General features: G+C 39.0%; 1 protein-coding gene and 1 pseudogene across 2 annotated transcripts in view; both read right to left on the bottom strand.

The window, feature by feature from the left end:
• The window catches only part of ALG9 (ALG9 alpha-1,2-mannosyltransferase), a 119,391-nt gene that overhangs the window by 93,325 nt on the left and 2,413 nt on the right, over nucleotides 1-23,653 (bottom strand). Inside the window, exons 2-8 of one of the 2 annotated variants that reach the window (XM_072611129.1) lie at nucleotides 21,165-21,303; nucleotides 15,334-15,468; nucleotides 10,487-10,557; nucleotides 9,338-9,426; nucleotides 7,538-7,673; nucleotides 1,661-1,748; nucleotides 673-778 (exon numbers count right to left, since the gene is read on the bottom strand). In XM_072611129.1, coding sequence (XP_072467230.1) covers nucleotides 673-778; nucleotides 1,661-1,748; nucleotides 7,538-7,673; nucleotides 9,338-9,426; nucleotides 10,487-10,557; nucleotides 15,334-15,468; nucleotides 21,165-21,303 — 764 coding nt within the window. Of the gene's footprint in view, nucleotides 1-672; nucleotides 779-1,660; nucleotides 1,749-7,537; nucleotides 7,674-9,337; nucleotides 9,427-10,486; nucleotides 10,558-15,333; nucleotides 15,469-16,964; nucleotides 17,048-21,164; nucleotides 21,304-23,653 lie in introns of those variants that run through there. The other variant, XM_072611130.1, reaches the window with a different exon arrangement.
• On the bottom strand, nucleotides 2,689-3,427 carry LOC140505289 (peptidyl-prolyl cis-trans isomerase A pseudogene; annotated as a pseudogene).

Below are 23,653 nucleotides of genomic sequence, written 5' to 3'. Positions count from 1 at the left end.
TTAAGCCAAAACCTGCCTGTCTTAGCTAAACCTACCCTTCTTTTCAGATAGGCAAGGAAGCATTGCTCAGCCCATGACCAATGTGTCCAACCCTCTATACAGCTTTCCCAAGCCTACTCCCTTTAGATTATGGGTTCTTAATTTCCAGTACATGAACTGTATTCCAATATAATTGGTTTCCTTTATATTTTATTAGTCACCTAAAAATATTCTGAGAGGGGTTCACAGGCTTCACTGGACTGCTGAAGGGTCCAGGACCCACAAAAACTGGTTTAAGAACACCTGCTTCGGATGGAATTAATGAAAATTTTATAACAATGTCAATAAACTTTGCAAGCACAGCAAAATCTTCAAAACTCTAGAGCTGAAGGTAGGAGAAAGCAGAACAAAAAGAGTCTCCGTGGGGATCCAAAGATCTGTCAAGTCCACAAGTGTTTACTGAGTCTTGCTATGTACCTCCCACTACGAATACATCAAGAAGTCACCTTAGAAATATTCCTCTAGAAATATTCCTCAGCATCACCACCCCCAACCCCATTGTTTTTCAATAAGGTCAGAAAAAGAACAAAAGCTAGATGCCATCTTTATGCAGTCAAGAGAAAGGAAGTAAGTCCTGGAGATTAGCTGTGTGAAGCTCACTCCTGAAACTTCTCCAAATTCCTTAGAACTTACCATAAAGATCAGGTCCATGGACTGTAAAAACATTATACAAAACAATGTTGAGAGGGGTAATCACCAACTTCCCATAGTAGTAGCTGTCTATGACCACCGTAGGTACCTAGAAAGAAGAGATTCAATTCAATTGGGCCCAATTTAAAAAAAATACTAAAAAGCCAATGCTTGGAGAGCACTTGGCACACAGTATGTACTCAATGACACCTGGTGGTTGGCTGACTGGGAGAGGCATATGTAAGACAGTTTTTGCCCATAAAGCTTACAATCTTGTAGGAAGACAAGAAATAAACAGATAAAAATGGACAAATAAATTAAAACAGGTAAGTGTACACAGAAGGCTGATATGGCTCCAAGGACTTGGTATGTCCTAAAGTATTTCCAGTGGCAAAGACAGTAAGAGAGGGAAGGAGCTATTCCAGGCTTAGGGAATGGTGTGGACAGAAGCAAAGAGGCAGAAATGTAGAGGAGCTAGACGGGAGATGTGGAGTCATCTAGTTTGGTGAAGCTAAGAGAAGTGGAAGAGAGTAATATGACATGGGTCTGGATGGGATGGTACCAGATTTTAGAGGGCTTTCAATACTGAGCAGATTATGTATAGAGACTGCAGAAATTAGTTTTATCCCAAGTTGATGCTTCCTAATTTAACTCATTTTCTCTTTTATTCCACATTTTGTAGCCATTGACAAAAACAAAATATACAACCAAGAAAAAAGATCCCATGTAAAAGCATAAACTTCCAATATTTACATTTTTAAAGTACATATTAACCACGAAGTGACAAAAGTTCTATTTGTCTCCATGTCCCTTTCTCATCTCTCATGTATATCTTTTTCTGGATTATGTCCCTGCTTTATTATTTGAAGAGTTGCAGTCAATACGTATCTAAATTAACTTGACTCAAAGTCCAACATTGTCCTCCCCCTTCAAATTCTTCATATTCTCCAGGTTTTCCATTAACAATTAAATGTAGAAATAAAAGACTCACCAGAAAGAGTATTAAGGCCATTAGTGACCAGTGAAGAAAACTCTTCCACCTTCGTTTCATCACCAGCAAATCAAAGGCAATAGGTAATCTAGGGACATTCAACAGGGAAACAGGGATTGAAAAAAACCACCATGAAGAATATCCATAATAATAACAGACATTTAAATGGCACTTTGAGATTTGAAGAGCACTTTGGTGGGGGGGTGGGGGGTGGCAGGTGTTACTACCCTGGTTTTACAGACGAATGAAGTAAGGTTCAGAGAAGTTGACCTGCCTGCCAAGTCACACAGCCAGTGTCTGAGCAAGGACACAGAGTGAGGACACAAAACCACTTTTGGCTCCACCACCATTGATCTTTCACTACACCACACAAGAGATTAAGAAATCCACATCACTGATCAGATTCACAAACACTTCAAGCTGAGTTAAGAGAGGAGAATTCCTCTAAAAGTTATGATGCAAGAATTAAAACTGGTACATGAATGGTCTATTTCTTTAGAGCTCCATGTGACTGTTTCACAAGACCTACAAGGGCACATAAGGAATATTAAATTACAATGATGGATTTAATGAGAATTTTAGTTGCCATATAGAATTCCATTTTATTGGAATTCACATGCCCCTAGTCATGAATATTTTAAATAAGTGAAGAATAAGTACAATACCTCAAGATAACTCTGAAATTCTGTTAATCACTGACCTCTGGGTCACATACTGGAATATCTCTAGCCTAAATTAATAGTAATCTCAATAACCCTGACAATCCAAGAATCACAGAATCCCACGGTTTACTAAGATGTTGAGATCATCTAGCTTCACCCCTTACCTGAAGCATGAATTTTCTCTAAAATATGCCTGAAAAATTATCATCCAGCCACTGCATGAAGACTACCTGTGTCAGGGAAAATGTGACCTCCTATGGGTAGCTTGTTCCATTTTTGGAAGCCTCTAAATATCAGGAAGTTAGATAGTTATCTTTTTTTGTTTAATGTTTTTATTTCATAATAATAAACAGTTCTGTAGGCTAGCGGACTTGTACAAGGAAAAGGGAAATGAAATCCCAAGAGAATTGTAGGAAGTGAGGATTACAGGGTAGCAGAACAGACTGAAGGGTCCCTGCTCAGTTACAGAATGGTTTGGTGCTTAAGACAAAAAAGGAAAAGGAAAGAAAAGAAAAGAAAAGATTTATGAGACTGTCCATAATCAGCAAGGGTGATCTTCTTCCTAGTCTTATTTCAGATCACAGGATCTGAAGTGCACACGGCTTCCACAACGTTCATGGTTTTTTCACTTGGTCAAAGACCACATTCTTGGCACTCAACCAATTAGTCTCAGCAGTAGAGATGAAAAACTGGGAAGCACTGGTGTTTGCCATGAATAAGATGTTAGGACCAGAATGCTTCAGGATGAAGTTATCATCAGTATATTTCTCCCCACCCATAAGCTTGTCAAGAGTGTCATTATGGCCTGTGAAGTCACCACTCTGGCACACGAATCCAGGGATGCCCTTGTGAAAGCAGCAGCCTTTGTAACCAAATTCTTTCTCTCCAGTGCCCAGAGCACAAACATTTTCTGCTATCTTTGGAATCTTGTCTGCAAGTAGCTTGAAAGTAACTCCATCCAGATGGTCATTATTGATTGTGATGCCAAAGTGCACGATAGGGTTGGCCATAGCCACAGATAGGTAAAGACAAAGGCAGAGAGGACTGGTGTACGGAGGAACAAGTAAAGTCAAAGGCTCCTATCATCTACAAAGCTTCTTATAGACATCTCAAACTGACTGTGTCCAAAGCACAACTCATTATCTCTCCTTCTAAGGCCTCCTCTCCTCCATATTTCCCTAATCACCCAGGTTGACAAGTTCAATGTCAGCCTCAACTCCTCATTTGTGAAGTTCTATTGTTTCTATCTTCACAATATTTTTTCTATAAGTCCCCTTCTATCTGCTCACACAGCTGCCACCTCAACTACTGAGAGTCTGACTTACTCAAGTCACTCTCCACTTCAATCCATCTTCTCCTGGGCTGCCAAAGTGATCTTATTAAGTGAATGTCTGATCATGTTACACACACCCCATTCAACAAACTCCTCATTACCTCCATGATCAAACAGAAAATTCTTTGTTTAGCTTTCAAAGCCCTTCACAACCTGGCCCCTTCCTATCCTTCCAGTCTTCTAACATTTTACTTTTGTCCATGTACTCTGTGATCCTGCCACACCACCCTTCTTGCTGTTCCTCTCCTACAACATTCCATCTCCAAAGTGTAAACCTTCTCATTGGCTGTACCCCACACCTTTACTTCTGCCTCCTTGGCTTCATCAAATCCAACCTTCTGCAGGAGTTCTGGCCTAATCATTCTCCTAGAACTATAGCTTTTTCTTGAGAATAACTCCTTATTAGTTTCTATCTCTCTATCCATTCATCCCTGTTTAAATGTTGTCTCCCTCATTAGAATGTGAGCTCTTTGAGGGCAGGCTTCATGTTTTTTCTTCTCTTTGTATCCCCAGAGCTTAGCACAGTACCTCACAAATAGTAAGGGCTTGATAAATGACTGCTTAATAAATGACTGACAACTCCTTTTTGAGTCTGTTACAAGGCAGGAAAAGGGGAAAGTGAGAAATTTATAAGTAAAGGTAATCTAAAAACAAAAGAACCAATACAATTTTTTTTAAAAAAGAATGTAAGCTGGGGCAGCTAAATGGCACAGTGGACAAAGCACTGGCCTGGGGGCAGGAAGACTTGAGTTCAAATTTGGCCTCAGACGTTAGCTGTGTGACCCTGGGCAGGTCACTTCACCCTGACTGCCTCCAAAAAAATAGAATAAAATGAATGTAAACTTAAGGGCAGGAACTTGCTCAAATTTGTATTTATATACACAGTGCTTGTTGTTTTCCAGTCATTCCTCCATTTGGGATTTCCTTGTCTAAGATACTAGAGTGGTTTGCCATTTCCTTCTCCAGCTCATGTTACAAATCAGGAACTGAGGCAAACAGGGTTAAGTGACTTGTCCAGAGCCACACAGCTAGTAAGTGTCTGAGGCCAGATTTGAACTCATAAAGATGAGGCTTCCTGATTCCCAGCCCAGTGCTCTATCTATTATACCAGTGTCGAGCTCAATAAATGCTTGGTTAATTGACTGCCTGAAGTCCTTTTATAGATCATTCATTATATCCCTTCCAGCTACTGCTACTTATCTCCTTTTCCCAGCTAAACTTCTCAAATAAGTATAATTGTATCTGGTTGCTTTCATTTCATCATCCCCCAATCTGGAAGCAGCATGGTGTTGGGGGAGAAGATGCTGGACTTGGAGTCAGGAAGACCTGGGTCCAAATCCTGCCTCTGATACTTACGAGCTGGGTCAGTGACCTTGGATAAATCATTGAGCCTCACTGTTCTCACTTGTAAAATCAGGTTAGTTCTCATGACCTCTTAGGCCCCTTCCGACTCTAAATCTATGAGCCTATGATCTCTTCTAAATGATCAGCAATCTTTCTACCGTCACCAACAGCCTCTTCTGGGCTTAATTTCTTCAGGGCTCATCTCCCACCTCGATCTTTTTGCTGTTTTTGACAGCAGTGACTGAATCTCTCTTTTTCAGTACTTTTGATTCCTCAGGGCTCATCTGTCTGCTTCACTTATTCCTTCTGCCATTCAATGATGGAGATCCTTGTCCAAACAAGCTTCTAGCCTTCCTCTATTCCTACTGCCCTGGAGTAGGTATCCCATCCACTTTCATCACTTTAACAATCACCCACATGTTAAGGACTCTAAAAATGAAAATTTGACCCATGTTTCAGTAGTTTTCAAGTGCATCCCTTGAACTGCCTAACTTAAATGAATTCATTAGCTCCATGATACAGATGTTCCCTCCAAAGATGCAGATTGCAACTCGTCCCTCCTGCCCCTCCTCCTCATTCAATTATACATGTCTTTGATTACATTCTTTACTCCAGGTGTCCTTTACTTGCTATGTGGTGAAGCACACTAACACTTGCCATGTGCCTCTCCAGAGGCCCCTGAGTGACATATATTTCAATTCTTTGGAGACTTGAAGTCATTCAATACTCAAACAGTGCTGGTATTAAAAAAAGGGGCTTTTACTTTTGGGAGAAATACAGTGTCATTAAAGTAGCTTTCCAATTTTCTAAAGATAATATACTCACTATTTAAACATGAATACATGAAAACACACACACACACACACACACACACACACACACACACACACACCCGCCTATCTAACTGTACATCAAAATCTGGACAATAGCTATTCTTCATCTGCTTGTTTCTTTTTTCCTTTATAGAACACTGGCCAAACTCTTCTGACGAGCTTTGGATATCATCCAGGAGCCTCAGTAACGTCCACTGATTACATTCTGATGTAATCAGAATGATGCTATCTGGAAGCAGATGCACTGAAGGACCTCACTATCTAACATGGAACAGGACTTCAACTTGGATTCAGCTGGATCTCCTCTATGACAATGGTGAACTCCTTTGGAAAGCATTCATCTTCCTGTTTTATGCCTCACTTGATGTCTATGATCAGAGGTTACTGAACTATGACGAACAAGAAATAAGATTCCTAGAGAAGAGAAGATACCCTACTTCCCACTCCCCCTCATTCCCCTTCCCCAAGGATCCCTCATACTCTGCCCCCATCCTTCACAACCTCTTATCTCATCAGAACCCCTCATTAAGCCCTCACCCCCATCCCCATCACACATATACCATGGTTCTCTATCAAGTGAAATCTAAGTTATTCAACCTGGAATTTAAAATGGTCCATCAACGAGGGCTACCTTGCCTATCTGACAGCATCTCGTAGGACTCCTAAACAAATCAACCTGAACTCACTAGCAAGGCAGGCATTCTTTCCATACTCAGGATAAATCATACGTGCTCCTACCTCCATAACTTGGCTGGTCTTGTGCTCCCTATTTGGAATGTCTTCCCTATTTCTTTCTGCCCAGAAAGATTCTAAATTTTCACTGAAGTTCAACTACACCATGAAACTTTTTTAAACCAACTCTAGGAATTTTTCAACCATTCAAGGAACTTCCCTTTACTTTGAATTTCATCAATACTTCTGTTTAGTCTCTACAATCTTATTATGCATTTGCTTATATAAAGCCTTGGCACTGCCTTCCAGGGCAGTGGTGTCACATTCAAATAGAAATAGATCCAGTAGGCTACAGACTGACTTATAAAACCACAAATTAACATTATCTATGCTGTATTGTATTTTTATTTTGTTAAACATTTCCCAATTACATTTAAATCTGATTCTGCTTGGAGGCCATCCAGGGAGTTTAACAACTCTGCTTGAGGTATTTTTTGTTTCACCAATTATATAGCAAACTCCTGGAGAATAAAGAAGTTTTCTTCTACTTTTTTTATATTTTCCACTGTACCTTTCTGATGCACAGACATCAATATATGAATATGATAATATAATATATGATATATATAATCATGGCTAGATGAATTTAATTTAATTAGTTCAATTTAATCTATTAGGCAGAAGTGACTGGTCAGATCTGGCACCACTCTGTATAATCCATGCCCGTGGGCCTTCTGCTGACTAGAATGTAAGTTTTGGCAGGACTTCTATCTTTGTACCCTCAGTGCCTACTTTCCAGGCACCAGCACATGCCAGCACTTAGTAAATGCTGTTGAACTGAACAGAATTGGCCTTCTCAGGCTCAAAAAGGTGCACCTAAGTCCCAATAAGTCCTCCTCAACATCACAGCCATGTTATAGATCCAGTTAGTGTCTACAGACTTGTGACCTGCTCCGATTGTTTGCAGCCTTGAGAGTCAACATGTGATTGATGGTTGAGAGTTGGGGGAAAGGAATCTGACTTATCTTCTTACCCAAGAGCAGCACTAAACGGCCAGCCAAGGATAGCCCCTGCTGCTACTGCCAGCACAGCAATGGAGGTCTTGTCCATGAACCAGCCTGTCATAGCTATCACAGTCGTGTACATACAGAAGCTGCTAGGAAGGAAAGCTGAAAAAGGATGGAAATGTTACAAAAACAACAACAACAACAAAGATAAGACATTTATCAAAATCTTCACTAAGGTTAAAAGCTATCACATGCTGTAAGGTAGCAGAGACCAGAAGAGTTTGCTCTTTGCTGGTGTGTTAGACAACACCCCATTAAGAAATGGACAGTAAGAAGCACTCATTCTTTTAAAATTCCATTTCAATGGCAGCTAACTCTTTCCTGACTTATAAGCACCAAACAAAACAGAAGATGTACCTAAAGGACACCTCACATGAAAGCCCAAGACCACTAGGTACATCCTGCAATTTATATTCACTGTACCCCAGGAACCCACAGGACTATCCGCAGGTTTCATGTGCACACTGGGATCAGGGCTTCAAGAGAACTACAGCTGTCATGGAGGGCTTACTTCTGCCAGTTTTCTAGCACGCTCTGGTCCAAACCTGTAGCCTCATGGTAGTCACAGGGGCTCCAGAAGAGCCTTTCCAGAGCATAGAGGTTTGGCAGGTGCACCCTCTGGTCATCCTGAACCCATTGATACAATCAGTTTAGCTTCTGGACACTCTTCTCACTTACTAGTACATCAGAAAACTGGGTACCCCACCTTGAGGAGCCTCTAATAAGAGCATCATGTCACATTTAAGGAATCAAAGGGACCTAACAGATCAATTAGTCCTATCTGCTCATTTTGAGAATAAGGAAACTGAGATCCACACAAGTGAAATGACTTAAATGAAAGTGTCACAGGTACAAGTACAGAGCCAAGTTTAGACCCAGGTACTGTGCAGCTGCAGTCACTGGGTGGTTAGGGCTACAAACTGCCTCCCTCTAGCTGGGACCAGGATCTTCCTGACAGAAAGCTTCACGCCGTGAGCTAAAGGAACTCTACCAGTGCATCTGTTCACTGTCTGAAGTGAAGACTTCTTACATTTTGCTCTACTTGGCAATGAAGTGGTGTGCCACAGTGCTCCTCAAAGGATAGTTCCTGCCCCATCTGCTGCTTCTCTCCTACTCCTCCTTTTCTGGGGAAGTAATAATTAGCACCCAATTTCAACAAGAATTGAATGAAGAAGCAGAGCTGGCTCTGACAGAAAGGATAACTTTAAGGCCTTAACTTTCTTAACTGCAATATACAAAATCACATTTAATCCTGGCACCTCCACCAAATGCTAATCTTGGGAACAACTCATAAAGTGACTGTAAAATACTCTGAAAGGCAGATTTTCCAGACAAAGGTGGCATAATATTGGTGACACTGAGGGCTGATAACTCCATTTGCTAATGTATAGAGAGAAGGGTAGGGAAATCTAGACAAACCCAGGAGGGTTGATTCAGAATTCTCTAAGCCAAAGCCCTGGCTGTAAACTGTAGCTCTAAAAACAAAAACAAACAAAAACCATGGCTCTGGTCTGTTACATTTATCTCCAACTTGGAAAAACACTTCAGAACACAACCAGAGAAAAGCTTTTCCTGAGAGAAAGTGTTCCCTCATGAAGAATCACAAAACTATTGTCTTCTATCCCAACAGCACAGGAAGGCCTGGGGTTCATTTTATGTTGTAAAGAATCCTGTGGCTTTGCTTTTTAAACTTACACTGAGACCAAGCACCCTCTTTCATCGCAACTACAAAATCCCTATGGACATATCCTCCCCTTGCCTCTTACCTGCCGATGAGCAAAACATCCCAGTGCTGAGAACCAAAAACGCCAGCATCAGTCGGCTCACGTGGAGGCCAAATTTCTTGCACACAGCCCTGTGAGCGAGACAAGAAAGAGGAAAATACCAAACATGGCAAGCCTTCAAATAAGAAGACAAAAACTGCCACCCTGCTTGGTGATAATCTGAATCACAATGTAGGGCCCTGGTGACAAGCTCATCCAAGACTCTACACTGATGAGAAAACTAAGAGTGAGCAGCCTGAAACAAAAGAGCTCATGTGGAGATAGGAACTAAAAGTGATACGATTATAACAACTGAGAGGAAACTAAAGGGCTTAAATAGAGGACAGAGAGGAAAGAGATTTAAGACTCTCCTCGAAATATCTAGCCTACTAAGATCTCACTGAGGCATTCATCAATCACTAAACCATCAAATAATGATATGGAAAGCATTGTTGGGTGTCAGAAAAGAGATAAACCCTTCATTGCAGCACCTCTCTGCCCACTAAAATTGAGGGCAAAGAAAAATAATGTCATTATGTAACACATTAGAGATTTTAAAAAAAATGTTAGCCTATATTATCAAGGAAATATAAAAATCTTTACACTTCTAGAACATGTGGCAGTTGCAAAGCAAAATCACATACATTATACCATTTGATTCTCCCAACAACTTTTTAAATGTAATATTAATATTATTATCCCCACTTTACACACAGAAACATGGAACACCAGTGTGGCAGGGGCCTCCAAGGCTATGTGGTCTCCTCCATATAAAAGTAAGAGCCTGCCTTAGATTACGGCTCAGAAGTTAAGTGACTTGCCCAAGGTTACAAAACTTGTCAAGGGTTCAGGTTTCACCACAGACCTTCTGACTACAAGTTCCAGTGCATGTGGACAAACAGAATTAAAGTGATCAGCATAAAAAACAGATATCTGAGAAGATATGTGTAAGAAAAACAATAGCCACAAGGACTCTGTCCAAAACAAACTGCTTATTTTAAATAAAAAAATCACATCACAGATAATCGCATGGGAGGGAGGAAAAGGAGTGAGGGCAAGTTTCAGCCACTGTCATGCATATCAGGAGGATAATGCATTCTATATGGTATCCTACACAGTGATTTTCTACAACAAAGCTTTTTTTGTACTCACTTATAAAAGTAAAGTTCACAAACAGAGCTCACAAAAGCCAGGATACATCGCAAAAAGTAAAAGACGAGAACCTAAAAGAAATTCAGAAAAAAACCAGAAGTCAGAGACATTAACTAAAACAATCTGAAAAATAAAACTGAGAAAATAGCTAGGACAATATGGGTTATGCCAAACAGCTTCCGAAATATTTACATGGTTATATCTGCTATACCTTAAAGTACTTTTAAGCTGCTCAGAACGAAACTAACTTAAATGAAAAGCATTAGGATAATGTGCTTATAACTTGACATATCAATTTTCTTTATTAATACCATCAATTTTCAATCACCATAGCAACTAGGCCCTCCTAATGAACAAAAATAACCAACAAGTCACATTTTAGGAAGGACACTGACCAACTGAGCACCACCTGGGATGAGGGGAGGACTAGAAACCAGGCCATAAACAGATCTGTTGAAGGCCATAGGGATGTTTAGCTTAAAAAAAAGGTAGAATTAGGAGGGTCATGATCACTGTCTTCAAATATGTGATTGGTTGTAATGCAAAATTCAACAAGCATTTACTAAGCATCTACTAAATGGAAGACACTATATTAGTTTTCAGGGTTACAAAGAAAAAAATAAATATTCCCTAAAATCAAGGAGTTTCCATTTTACTAGGGGATACTATATGGAAATAGATAAGTAAATAAAAAATCAAAGTAGGGAAAAGAGAAGACAGCACCAACCACTGGAAGGGTCAGGAAGGAAGAATCCCAAATTCTAAGAGGACACAGTGAGAAGAGAGAGTATTTCAGGCATGGAGGATCGCCAGGGCAAAGGTAAAAAGGCTAAAGATGGAGAGCTACACACAGGGAACAAACAGTTAAGCTAATTAGGCTAAAATTTGAGGGTGAAGGAGAATGAATCTGGAAAGAGAAAATGGAACCAAACTATAAAGGGTTTTACATGCCAAAGAGAGGAGGGAAATGACACACAGAGAGGAGTTATAGGTTCTGCTTGCCCCACAGGGAGACAAACTATAGTGATGCAAATTTCAGCTCTACATAAGAAATCCACAAACCTGTTTTGAAGACATGAGATCTTTCCTGGTCCCCCAAACTCCTAGTGCCTTTTCCCTGGATTACACTGTATGAGTTTTATATATGCCTATACCTGTGCACACTGTCTCCCCATTAAGAAAGCAGAGACTGTTTTGCATTTTGTCTTTATATCTCCAGTGTATAGCAAAAGGACTGGCACCCAGTAGGCACTTAATAAATGCCTGCTGATTGAGAACAAAATCTTCAATACAGTAAAAACACAAAGTAATAACTGTCTCAAATATAGGTTTACTTCAAGTGGTCTTGAGATAGTACACATTATTTTTAAAATAGGTTCACAGTTCCAGCAAAATTACAGTTATTCACAGGTAGCAAATTTTAAAATAAATTCTCAAAATTTTAAAAGCAAAAAATGCAGTAAAATTAAACAACCTCTAAATATAGCTTGTAAGAATAGGGGAAAATTAAAACTATTGTGAAGCATCATACAAGATTTTACATTACATCCAACACTTCCCTGTCACAAAATACTTACTAATAGCTAACAAGAATGTTGTTCTCACTGAGTTAAATTATTTGATAGGCGAAAGAATAACGAATTTAGAATCAAGGGTCCAAATCCCAATTCTGCCACTTACTAATTATGTGGCATCAGACAAGTCACTTATCCTCTCTGAGTCTGCTTCCTCAGTTATAAAATGAGAGGGCTAAACTAGATGGCCTCCATAAAGATCGTTCCCAGCTCCAAAGTGGTGATCCTATATTCAGAAATAGAGGCTATTAAATCAGAGCATGGAAGGGGCTATCTTCAGCCTGAACAGCGTATGAGTGAAGAGAACAGTACAGAGGACTGTTGCTGTGGCTTGTCCTTTGTTCTCAAAGACGCTCATGACATCAGGGAGGTGATACCATAACATGAAAGGGAGTTGGAAGGAAGATGTACAAAGTGGTTGGAGCCAGATGTCTCCTTAGGACCTTTCCATGGCTAATAGGCTTGTTTGTGTTAGGACTCTAAAAGCAGCCTATACATTAAGAATCAGAGGGAGCTGAGCAATCTAGCATCCTATTTCAAGAAGGGCCTCTATAAATTTTTCTCAGGAGCCCCAAGTAACTGAACCCTCCATAAGAAAAACAGGCAGTTTCCCACAGCAATTAGACATGTTCATCACAAAAACATCAGAGGACCGAAGACTTCACTTCCAGGAAATATGGCAGGCAGGTGGAGCTCTTTCATGAACTTGCAGAGAACATGGTACTCTGTTTTTCCGCCAGTCACAAATAATAACTATGCATGTACTCACCACAAACTGATCTAATCACCAGGAGACAGGGCTAAAGGAATATTTCTCTATTCTCCAAGTTATTGGGGAAAATGAAGAGTTCCTTGAAAGAACGGAAGAAATGCTCCAGAGGAAAAAAACAAGAAGAATTAGAGGTTGGCAAGTACAAGAATTTGTTGCAGAAAAGGAAGGGAAGAGCCCACAGTGATTCTTTGGAACAGTGTAAAATCATGATGTTCATTCTGTAGAAGGCAGGGCTGCATCCTCTGAGGGGAAAACACTCCACATGGCACAAGGAAGGCTGGTGAGGACACACAGGCACTTCCAGGAAGGTTAGAGAAGAAGAGGAAGAGGTGGACAGGAATGGCTGGCAGCACCAGAGCTACTAAGGAGACCTTAGGTGAATGAGGCTGTATCTGGTACAAAAGGGAAAACCTCCTGAAATCTGTCAGGAGCTTACCAGGAGACAAATGATATCACCAGAAAGAACCCAGATGGCTTTGGGAGCACTCTAACATGCTTCCCAATCAGAAATAAAAGACTGCAGGATAACAGGTTTCATTTTCATCCCTGCTGCCAAATGAAGGTGAATAGGGATCAGCTGGAGAAGAAGATGGTGTCTGAGGTTGACTTGAGTTTTTTGGACTTTGAAGGTTCCCTTTAGTTCTAAATCTGTAATGCTATGATTCCAATAATTTAAAAGGGAGAAAAGTAAAATCCTGTATCTGGGCTACAAAAAACCCCAACAGTACAAGGACAGGATAGAGAAGGTCCTAGCTAAATTAGTACATGTGCAAAAGATGAAGGGATTTTTTTAGTGGCTTGCAAGTCCAATGAGTCAAAGGTGTGTTCAAATAGCCAAAAAATACTAATGCAATCTTGTTGTTATCCAGTCCCATCCAACTCCTCATGACCCCATGGACTAGAGCACTCTACTGCTACCCATGGAGTTTTCTTGGCAAACATAATGGAGAAGTTTGTCATTTCCTTATCTAGCTCATTTTACAGATGTGGTAGTTGATGTAAACAGATATTACGTGACTTGTCCAGGATCACACAGCTAGAAAATGTCTGAGGCTTATTTGAACTCAGGTCTTCCTGACTCCAAGCCTAGTGAGTGCTCTGTTCACTGAGATATCTAGCTACCTTGGAGTAATCTTAGCTATATTAAATTCCAAACAAAGGAGATGAGAATGCCACAGTACCCTGCCCCATTTATGTTCCATGAAGAAAGTGGGGACAAACAGCCAAAGAAGGTTTATGAGAATGTGAAAGCTGAGTTCAGTATACGAAGGGCTATCATCTGGAAGACAAGTGGATCCTTATTCTTCTTGGACCCAAGGGACAGAACTAGGAATAAAAAAGGGGGGGGGAATATTGCAGAGAGGTAGATTAGGTCAGAGGTAAAGAAAACTTCCCCTCAGATGGAAGGGATTAACTTGGAAGATGATAGATTCCCACCGCTGTCATTTTTTAAGCAGATAATGAACAATCACAAGTCAGGAGAACATGGCATTTCTGTTCATGCTGCATTCTTCTGACTGAGATTCCATGATTCTACAAATAAAAGTGATCTAAAAATGTGTATTATTTTTGTTTTGTCGTATAGTGAGTTTGCTTTTTAAGAAGACTTATGCACATTGATATCATTAGTTCTGGATGACATGATTGTTCCAAGGATGGAGACAGGATTAGAGAATGTAACATACAAAGATCTGTTAAAGAAACTTGAAAAGAAGCCTTTTGGGAAACATGATACCTGTCTTCAGAAATTTGATGAGCTATCACCTAAAAGACAGAAAGTATGTATGTTTCCAGCTTTGCCTCAGAGGGCATAAATAGAATTTCATTGAAATTTGTTTTATGTATAAACTGGCACTGCAAAACGTCTAAGAACCAAAGAAGACATTGGTGGCAGAAACTGGAAAATTTTGAGTTTTAGGACAGAAGATGATTAATTCAGCTTTAGATTTGCTGAATTTGAAGTCAAACAAACTCTCCGAGGACACCCCACTGCTCTTTCTACATTGTGCCTTTCACAAAAAAGATTTCATGATGTATTAAAAACACATGACTCTTCATAGTCATGACTCAACAAACAGTAATTAACAGTCAGCAATAAATGTTGCTGATTGATGGAGAGTTTATAGAGGCTCAATAAATAAAAGCAATATGTTAAACTTGCAACAGGAGAAGAAGATACTCAGTTGGAAAGGTATATAGCTAGGTGTAGGCCTTAACTACCTCAAATTTGGACAACTGTCACTGGCCTCCAAACCAGCTTCCATTCCATTTAATCTTTTCTATGCAGAACAAGAATTCTTTTCTCTAAATATCACTATTATCTATGCCACTACCATGCACTTACCTCAAAGCCCTAGGTCCCTATACCTAATGATAAAACCCTTATTTCTATTTACCTAAATCTCTACCTTAGATTTCAGGTTTCGGTTAAAAAAATAAAAAAAGAAACTCAGTTGTTTGGACCATTAGAGACAAGTACTTCAGGCTAGGTCTTCTCTTACCTTGTTAGTTTGTAGGACTTTTGCATGGAATGCAGCTGGCAAGGCATGAAGCCACAGGTAAGCATAGGATCGGATTGCATAAGCTGGGGAATATTCCCATGTCTGGAACCCATTTCCATAGACGAGGTAGTGCATCTAAAATTCCAAAACAAAGAGGTGAATTTGGTGTTTTACGCGCCAAAAATCATTTTCAGGAGGATATATAGAAGCATTAAGAGCTTCTTGGTATTTCTATGAACAAGGGGGACAAAAAAATAAAGCTGAAAGCCTAGGCAGAATTTTGGTAACTAAAGGTAGTTTTAGACAGAGGACAGAAGACACCAACATTGTAGAAGGTTGAGGAAACAACAAAATGCTTTCAGATTATAGAATATCCTGCTTTAAGTGCTCAAAAACCCTTGAATTATTTTATTACAATCTTTTTAATTAATTTTAATAGACATTTCCCAAACACCCAAATAAATTCCTCTATTAAGTATGTGCCATGAAAAAGTTTATCTATTGTTAACAAAAAAAAAAAGATACATCCTTTAACTCTGAAAGTATAGTACGAATGCTAACCAACGTGTTTGGCCAAAGTTTTGTTTCCTTTCCAAATTGCTTTTATTTACATTGTTGCAGTTATTGTAATCTTACTATAAATTTAACAGCTCATTGACCAGAATAGAGATGCTCCAATTCTGATATTACCTCAGAAGGAAATAAATGAAGTTTTCATTCTCTGGGACTTTTTCTTAGAAGGAAATATAATAAGGATATTATACTTCTAAATATACAAGCCAAAACACTGGAATCTTGCAGCTGTAAATTTCAAGTTTAAAATTCTAATATGCAAATTGTTGCTTCGTGCAGTTGTAATTTCATTATTGTGGGCACTCATTATATATCACAATGCATTTACACCTTCTCATCTTCCACAACTTTGCCTATATCTGTCTATGATGATGGTGGTAATAACAATAACAATAATAGCCTACATCCACATAGCACTGCATACTTTACAAAGTATTTTACATACATTATCTCACTGGAATCAAACAACAATCCTATGAGTTATGTACCTACTTTGCTGTTGGGGAAACTGAGACTCAAAAAAACTAAGTCTACAAAAAACTAACCTCTACTAGGTTCTGTTCTAGCCCCAGACAACTGTCTAGTGGCACATTTCACAGATGGAAGACACCTGAATATACAAAACACTAAAAAAAAAAAGAAAAAAGCCCTGAGTGAATTTTAAACTGTTGGCTATACCTACAGCTTATTTAAAGCAGAGGTTCTTAACCTTTCTTGTATCATAAACTTCTCTGATGATCTACTGAAACCTATAGACTTCTCAGAATAATGATTTTAAGTGTATAAAGAAATCAATTTATAGAAATTAAGACGTAATTTTTCTTCAAATTCACTGCCATCTATTCATGGACCCCAAGTTAAGAATCCTTGCTTTAGAGGCAGTAAATGGGTTCAAGAGATTTAAGAGTTGAAACAGAAATCGAAGGGAGGAATAAATTTGTACATCCTTACTCTTTGCAGGAACTTAGGACCATCTAGGGGTACAGGGAGGATTTCTCAAAAGTTCAATCCAAGACTATTTTCCTATCAATGATCATGACATTTAGAGACAGAACTACCTGGAAAGGCTCATGCCCATAGTAACTGGTTGCTATCCTGGTTATCAATGTAGATTTAATTTCTTCTTGCTGTATTTGCTTATACTCTTAAAACCAAACGAGAAGGTGTCTTGTCTCTCCACTTACAACTTCAAAGATAAGCATCCAACTTGCCTCAAATGGCCACATAGCACCTGAGATGACAGAAAATACCTTTTACATTCTCTTCATCAGCAGACCTCAGGTAGCTGAGACAGAAAGAAGTTGATTCCAACCTTATACTTCTCATCCCCCTCAACCAAATACAATGCTCAAAAATTCTAAAAGCATTGATCTGCAAGTAGAGGTCATCAGGTAATGCCTTGCTTCCCCACCAATCACCACCAAAGAATCCCCCCAAATTGAAGGCACATCCCTATCACGCTGGAGATAGCACTTTTCCTGCTCAGCAACTACATCTGGACCTGTCTCACAACCTTCCCCAACCCCTGATGCATGAGAATTTGGAGAACTTCAGCCTCCCTTCCATCTCCAGCCAGCTGGAAAGAATACCACTCAATAAATTTCATTTGGACATCTAAGTTTATATGGGAGTTTTCTCCCTTTTGTTTCTAGTGCAGATGCTGGTATATCACATAACCACTCATTTGGAAGGAAGTGAAGGAGAAGGGAATAAGCATTCATATAGTGCCTACTATGTGCCAGACATAAGCACTTTTACAAATATTATTTCACTTCATTCTCACAACTCATATTGTCCCCATTTTACAGTTGAGGCAATGGAAGTAAACAGAGTTAAGTGACTTGCCCAAGGTCATAAAGCTAGTAAGTGTCTGAAGCCAGATGTGACCTCAGGTCTTCCTGACTCCAGGCCTAGCACTCTATTCACTGCATCAAGAGTTGCCTCCGAATTTGGAAATAGGAGAAAGAAACTAATCAAGTCTTCTCCTTTTAAAATTCCTACAACTCACTAAAATAGCCCTCATTTAGAATGGTGCAATGACCTCTCCCCAGTCATTTGCCCAGGATTACCCAAGTGCTAAGTCCTTCACAGAGGACTTATCCAACATATTAGAGCCTGGTATTTCATGGATACCAGCCTGCCTGCCTATTATCCCCATCTGTTATTATATCACTAGCCTGTCTCCACCTCTCATGATACATGTCACTTTGGTAATCAGCAGCAGTCCATTTCCTTTTTTTTTTTTTTCAACATAACTTATTTATTTTTCAATTCTCAACATTCACTTCCACAAGAATTTGAATTCAAAATTTTCTCCCCATCTCTCCCTACCTCCCACCCCAGGACAGCATGCACCCCATCCACCCCTTCCTCCAGTCTGTCCTCTCTTCTATTAATCACCCTTCTTCCATCCCCCTTCCCCTCTATTTTCCTGTAGGGCAAAATAGATTTTTATACTCCATTGCCTGTGTAACTTAATTTCCAGCTGCATGCTAAAACAATTTTTAACATTCATCATTAAAGCTTTGAGTTCCATATTGTCTCCCTCCCTCCCCACCCACCTGCACTGAGAAAACAAGCAATTCAATATAGGTCATATATGTGTAACAATGCAAAACACTTCCATAATAGTTATGTTGTAAAAGACTAACCACATTTCCCTCTGTCCTATCCTGCTCTCAATTTATTCCATTCTCTCCTTTGACCTGTCCTCCCACAATAGTGTTTACTTCTGATTATCGCTTTCCCCAATTTGCTGTCCCTTCTGTTATCTTTCCTCTCCTATCCTCTTCCCCCTTGCCTTCCTGCAGAGTAAAATAGATTTCCATATCCAACTGAAGGTGTTATTGCTCCTTAAGTCAAATCCCATGAGAGTAAGGCTCACTTATTTCATTTCCCCGCCTCTTCCCTTCCATTGTAAAAGCTCTTTCTCCCTTTTTTATGTGAGATGATTTCCTACACTGTAATTCTCCCTCTCTCTTACTCCTAGTACATTCCATTCAACAGTAATTTAATTTTATTTTATTTTTTTGGTATTCTCCCTTCATATTCAGCTCACCTGGTGCCCTCTGTCCATGTATATGCATATATATATATTATACACCCCCCCATATTTATATACAATATACACCCACATATATACGCATGCATGTATGCATGTACATATATACACATATGTATACATATACACACATGCCCATATATGTATATTCCCTCTAATTACCCTAATACAGAAAAAGGTCTCATGAGTTACAAATAACATTTTTCCATGTAGGAATGGAAACAGTTCAACTTTAATGAGTTCCTTAAGGCTTCTCTTTCCTGTTTACCTTTTCATGTTTCTCTTTATTCTTCTATTTGAAAGTCAAATTTTCTATTCAGCTCTGGTCTTTTCAACAAGAATGCTTGAAAGTCCTCTATTTCATTGAAAGACCATTTTTTTCCCCTGAAGTATTATACTCAGTTTTGCTGGGTAGGTGATTCTTGGTTTTAATCCTATCTCCTTTGACCTCTAGAATATCATATTCCAAGCCCTTCGATCCCTTAGTGTGGAAGCTGCAGTAGCCCATTTCCTTCACAGAGCCCTGCACATGTACCTCCCATATACTTACTGTGGATTTCTACTGCCCTCAGGGAAAACTTTGATCTTTACTTTTCTGAAATTGTAGTGTTCTATGATTCAGAGCTGCATAGCATCATTGAGATAACACTTTTTCTAAAAATGTGCTTTAGCAGCAGAAAGTAATTTGGGATCATTGAAAGCCCTAAGAAGTTTCCCAAATACAGTCTTGCTTGTCCTTCTGTATTTTTAGGCATGGTTCACTGTACATCTGTGGTACCCGTTAAAGAGAGATGGGACTAATGGCTCCCTATCCAAATGTATGTCACCATCTGAGCTAAATGCATTCTTCATCCATTTGCTCTTTCCAATAGAAATAGGTAGCTCAATTTCTGTTGAAGGGCCATAGGTCTCATCATGCAGGCCTTCAGGTGTTCTACGGTTCAAGGCCATCAGTTCAGTATCATGCACAAAGAGAAGAATGTAGAAATTTTCCCAACTTATAAGGAATTCGTCTTCTGTTTTGATTTTGTGTAGAACACCCTCTATGACACTAACAGTGGCAAGTATGGATCCCTGTTCTGTGCACTACCTGATAGAGATAATATGAGGACTACTGAAAGAAATTATCTTTCCTGTTTTCATCAAAAACTTGCATCCCATCTTAACACATTCATGGGAAGGAGGAGAGGGGAAGTGGAAAAGCAAGCACCTACTATGTGCCATGCACTGTGCATGACACTTTACATGACACTTTACAAATATTATCTCATTCCAACCCAGGAGTTAACCCTGGGGAGGTAGGTGCCAATGGTATCCACATTTTACATTTGAGGAAATAGCAAGTGTCCAAAGCCTGATTTGAACTTGGATCTTTCTCACTCTGGGCCCTAAGTTCTACACACAGTACCACCAAGCACTTTACTTTGCTCTTTCAGGCCAAAAGCTTTTTTGGTGATCAATGAACAATAAACACTCAGCAGGATCTTGAAGTCTCCATACCTTGAGGCAATGGCACAGTAGACCGAATGCTAGGCAAAACAGGGATAATTATAGCAGCTAATTCCCAAGGTTGTTAGGAGCATCAAATAAGAAAATATTTATAAAACATCCAGCACATAGTAGGTGCTTTATAAATGTTGGTTATTATTGTTATTATTCATCTGTCAATTAATGTGTTACCATGAAAATACTGTCTGCTGTAGATAATCTTTTACAAAAAAGTCTACTTCCTGATCATATTTTCATTAGAGATACCCTCCATGGATACATAAGAGAATAAAGTAGGTATAAGTGTTGTTAGTTATTGATGTTGTCTCAATCACTTTTTTAAAAGTACTATCTTTTCCCTTTATCCCCTTTCTTTTAAGATATCTTTAAAATCCATCCTTAAGTAAATTTTAAACTATATAACCTCAGCTTGGGTCTCCTCCCTTTGTTTTTGGTCAGATCTTACCTTTTGTGCCTGAATTCTTTTTCTCATGTGCCATTTCACTGGGTACTAAATATTAGAGTCAAAATGAAACTATTTTCATAATATTCACATGATATTTTCATTTTGAATAATTTTGTAAAATAATCTTTTCCATAATAAAGCACCATGCAGCCACACCACAGAAACACACGTATATCCCAACACACACACCCCACATACCCAAAATACTCTTCAAAAAATTTTAAAGGCAAAGAAATAACTTACTGGTTCCCAGTAGTTGAATGTTTCATCACAGTCAGAAATATTACTCAGGAGAGCAGCACAGAAGCGAGCTGAGATCAAGCACTTGAAAGCAGTGGACCCTTCAGGTGCCCAGACTTGTCCTGCTTTACTCCCAGGTGGCCTGCCCAGGTGCAAAGGATAGGTATCAGGAAGGAGCTACTAGGATGGGAGTAAAACTAGCAAGAGGGAAGGGAAAGAAAAGCAAAATGCAAAAAGCACTAAAGTTATTACAAAAGAAAAGACAAAAAAAAAAAAACACCAAAGGATCTCAAAACTTTTGGGTTCTTTCTCAGTAGAATGTGTAAAACCAAAATTAGGACCTCCATTCTTTTACTTCCTGGTTTCAATATTTAATTTAGAGAGAAACCAACAGCTGCAATTTCAAAATACCTCACTCAGTTAATAATTTGTCAATGAATTAAGGATTTGTAAAGGAAATTGTTTCTTGGAAATCTGAGTTCAGAAAAATTCAGCTTACAAGTATAGAACAGGAAAGACCTGGCTGAATAATAACATACATTTAAATTGCTCTTTAAGGTTTACAAAACAATTTCCTCCCACCCCTGTAAAATAGGCAGCAAAAAGCAGGACTGAGACTCCAAACACAGCCTCCTGATTCCAAATACAGCTAATAATATCAGCAGTTCATGTGGTAAAAGATGCTTCAATTGATTGTACGCTTATTGAGTTAACAGTGTGACACAGCATCCAATAAAACTAATTAAATCCTAGACTACATTAAAGACTCAATAGCCTCAAAGGCCCCTTCTACCACCATGGGGAAAAGTGGATTGTCCACAAATCAAGAACATATTATATTTAGTTCTGCGTACTAAATGTTAAGAGGTACACTGATGAACTAGAACACATTCAGAAGAGAGTGACCAGGATGGTCATGGAACTAGAAATCACAGTCTATGAAGAATGATTGAAGGATTTGGGGACTTTGGGCCTCAAGCATAAAAAGTACAAAAGGGACATGATGGCTGTCTTAAAAAATCTGTGAGACTGTCGTGTGGAAGAAGGATTACATTTATTTCGTGTAGGGTCAGTGGACACACCTAGGAACAATAGTTGGAAGTTATAGGATGGCAGATTTTGGTTCAATATGAGAAAGCACTTTCTAGCCACTAAGAGCTTTCAAAAATGTAATGGATTACTTTTTTTTAAGGAAGTGAGCTCCTCATCACTAGAAGTATTCAAGCAAAAGTTAAGTGACCAAAATGATAGAAACTGTACCCGGGAGATGAAACTAAATGTTCTCTAAGTTGAAATAGTGCTCAGAAAACATTACTTTTGGGCTGAACTACCTACCACCTGGTGTAACCACCAATAGCTCTTTAACATACAATAATCTCAATTTTCCCTGTCTTTCTTTTTGGTAGTTATTTCTTCGAGAGAGAGAGAGAGAGAGAGAGAGAGTGTATGTGTTCTAAGACCAATTTTACTCATCCATTTGATATTTTTAAAACATCTACTGTATGCAAAATGATGCAAGAAATACAAAGATGCCTGAAAAACATCACTTCCCTTAAGAATCATATAATCCAGCAGAAGAGATAAGACATACACATGAATAACAATAATATAAGGCAATATGTGACTATGGAAGTTGGATGACAAAAGTACAGTACTCTAAGAATTCAGAGGAAAGAAGAAGAAAGCACCATTATCGGGGGTCACCACTGAAGGCTTCATAGAGAAGACAATGTGAACTAGTCCTTGAAAGGTGGAAGCAGGATTTTAGATGATAGACATGGGGAAAAAATATATTCCAAGTATGGGTATAGCATAAAGTTACAGAGATTAGAAAAGGTACATCATGCACAGGAAAGCCCAGGTCCATTTTTAACTAGGGAAGAGGGGAGAAGAATTATAATATTTTTGCTCTGGAAATGACCCCACAGTTCTCAACTCTCCCAAGTGTTCCAAGAACCCAATTAAAATATAACAAAATAATAAAAAATGCAATAAAATATCAATAATTTTTTTCATAGATAAGGTTACTATGTGATTTTCTAAGTCAGAATTAGGAATTCTTCTGTATGGGTTAGCCTCCTGTTTCTATTTGAGTCCGACACCACTGATCTAGTCCAACACACACATTTTACAAATGAAGACACTGAGGACCAGAGGTATGATTTGCTCAAGATTACACAATTTCAATCTGGGCTAGAACCCATCTCCTGACATCCATTGTCCTTTCTGCTACATTTTCTTTTGACATTCAGGAGGAGTAAACCAATAAATCTAGAGAACTCTAAGGTTAAAACACTCCTTCCATATCAACAAGCATTTATTAAGTACTTACTATGTGTTGGGCACAGCAAATTGCTAGGGATACCAAGAAAGGCAAAAACATAGTCCCTGCCCTCAAGGAGCTCATGTTTTAATGGGGGAGACAACGTGTAAATAACTAGGTACAAACAAGATATATACAGAGTAGATGGAAGATAACCTAGGAGGAGTCA

This window comes from Notamacropus eugenii, chromosome 5, assembly GCF_028372415.1.
Source record: "Notamacropus eugenii isolate mMacEug1 chromosome 5, mMacEug1.pri_v2, whole genome shotgun sequence".
Classification (NCBI taxonomy): Eukaryota; Metazoa; Chordata; class Mammalia; order Diprotodontia; family Macropodidae; genus Notamacropus; species Notamacropus eugenii.
The sequence above is the reverse complement of the archived record's forward strand: the minus strand, read 5'-3'. Positions and strand labels throughout refer to the sequence as shown.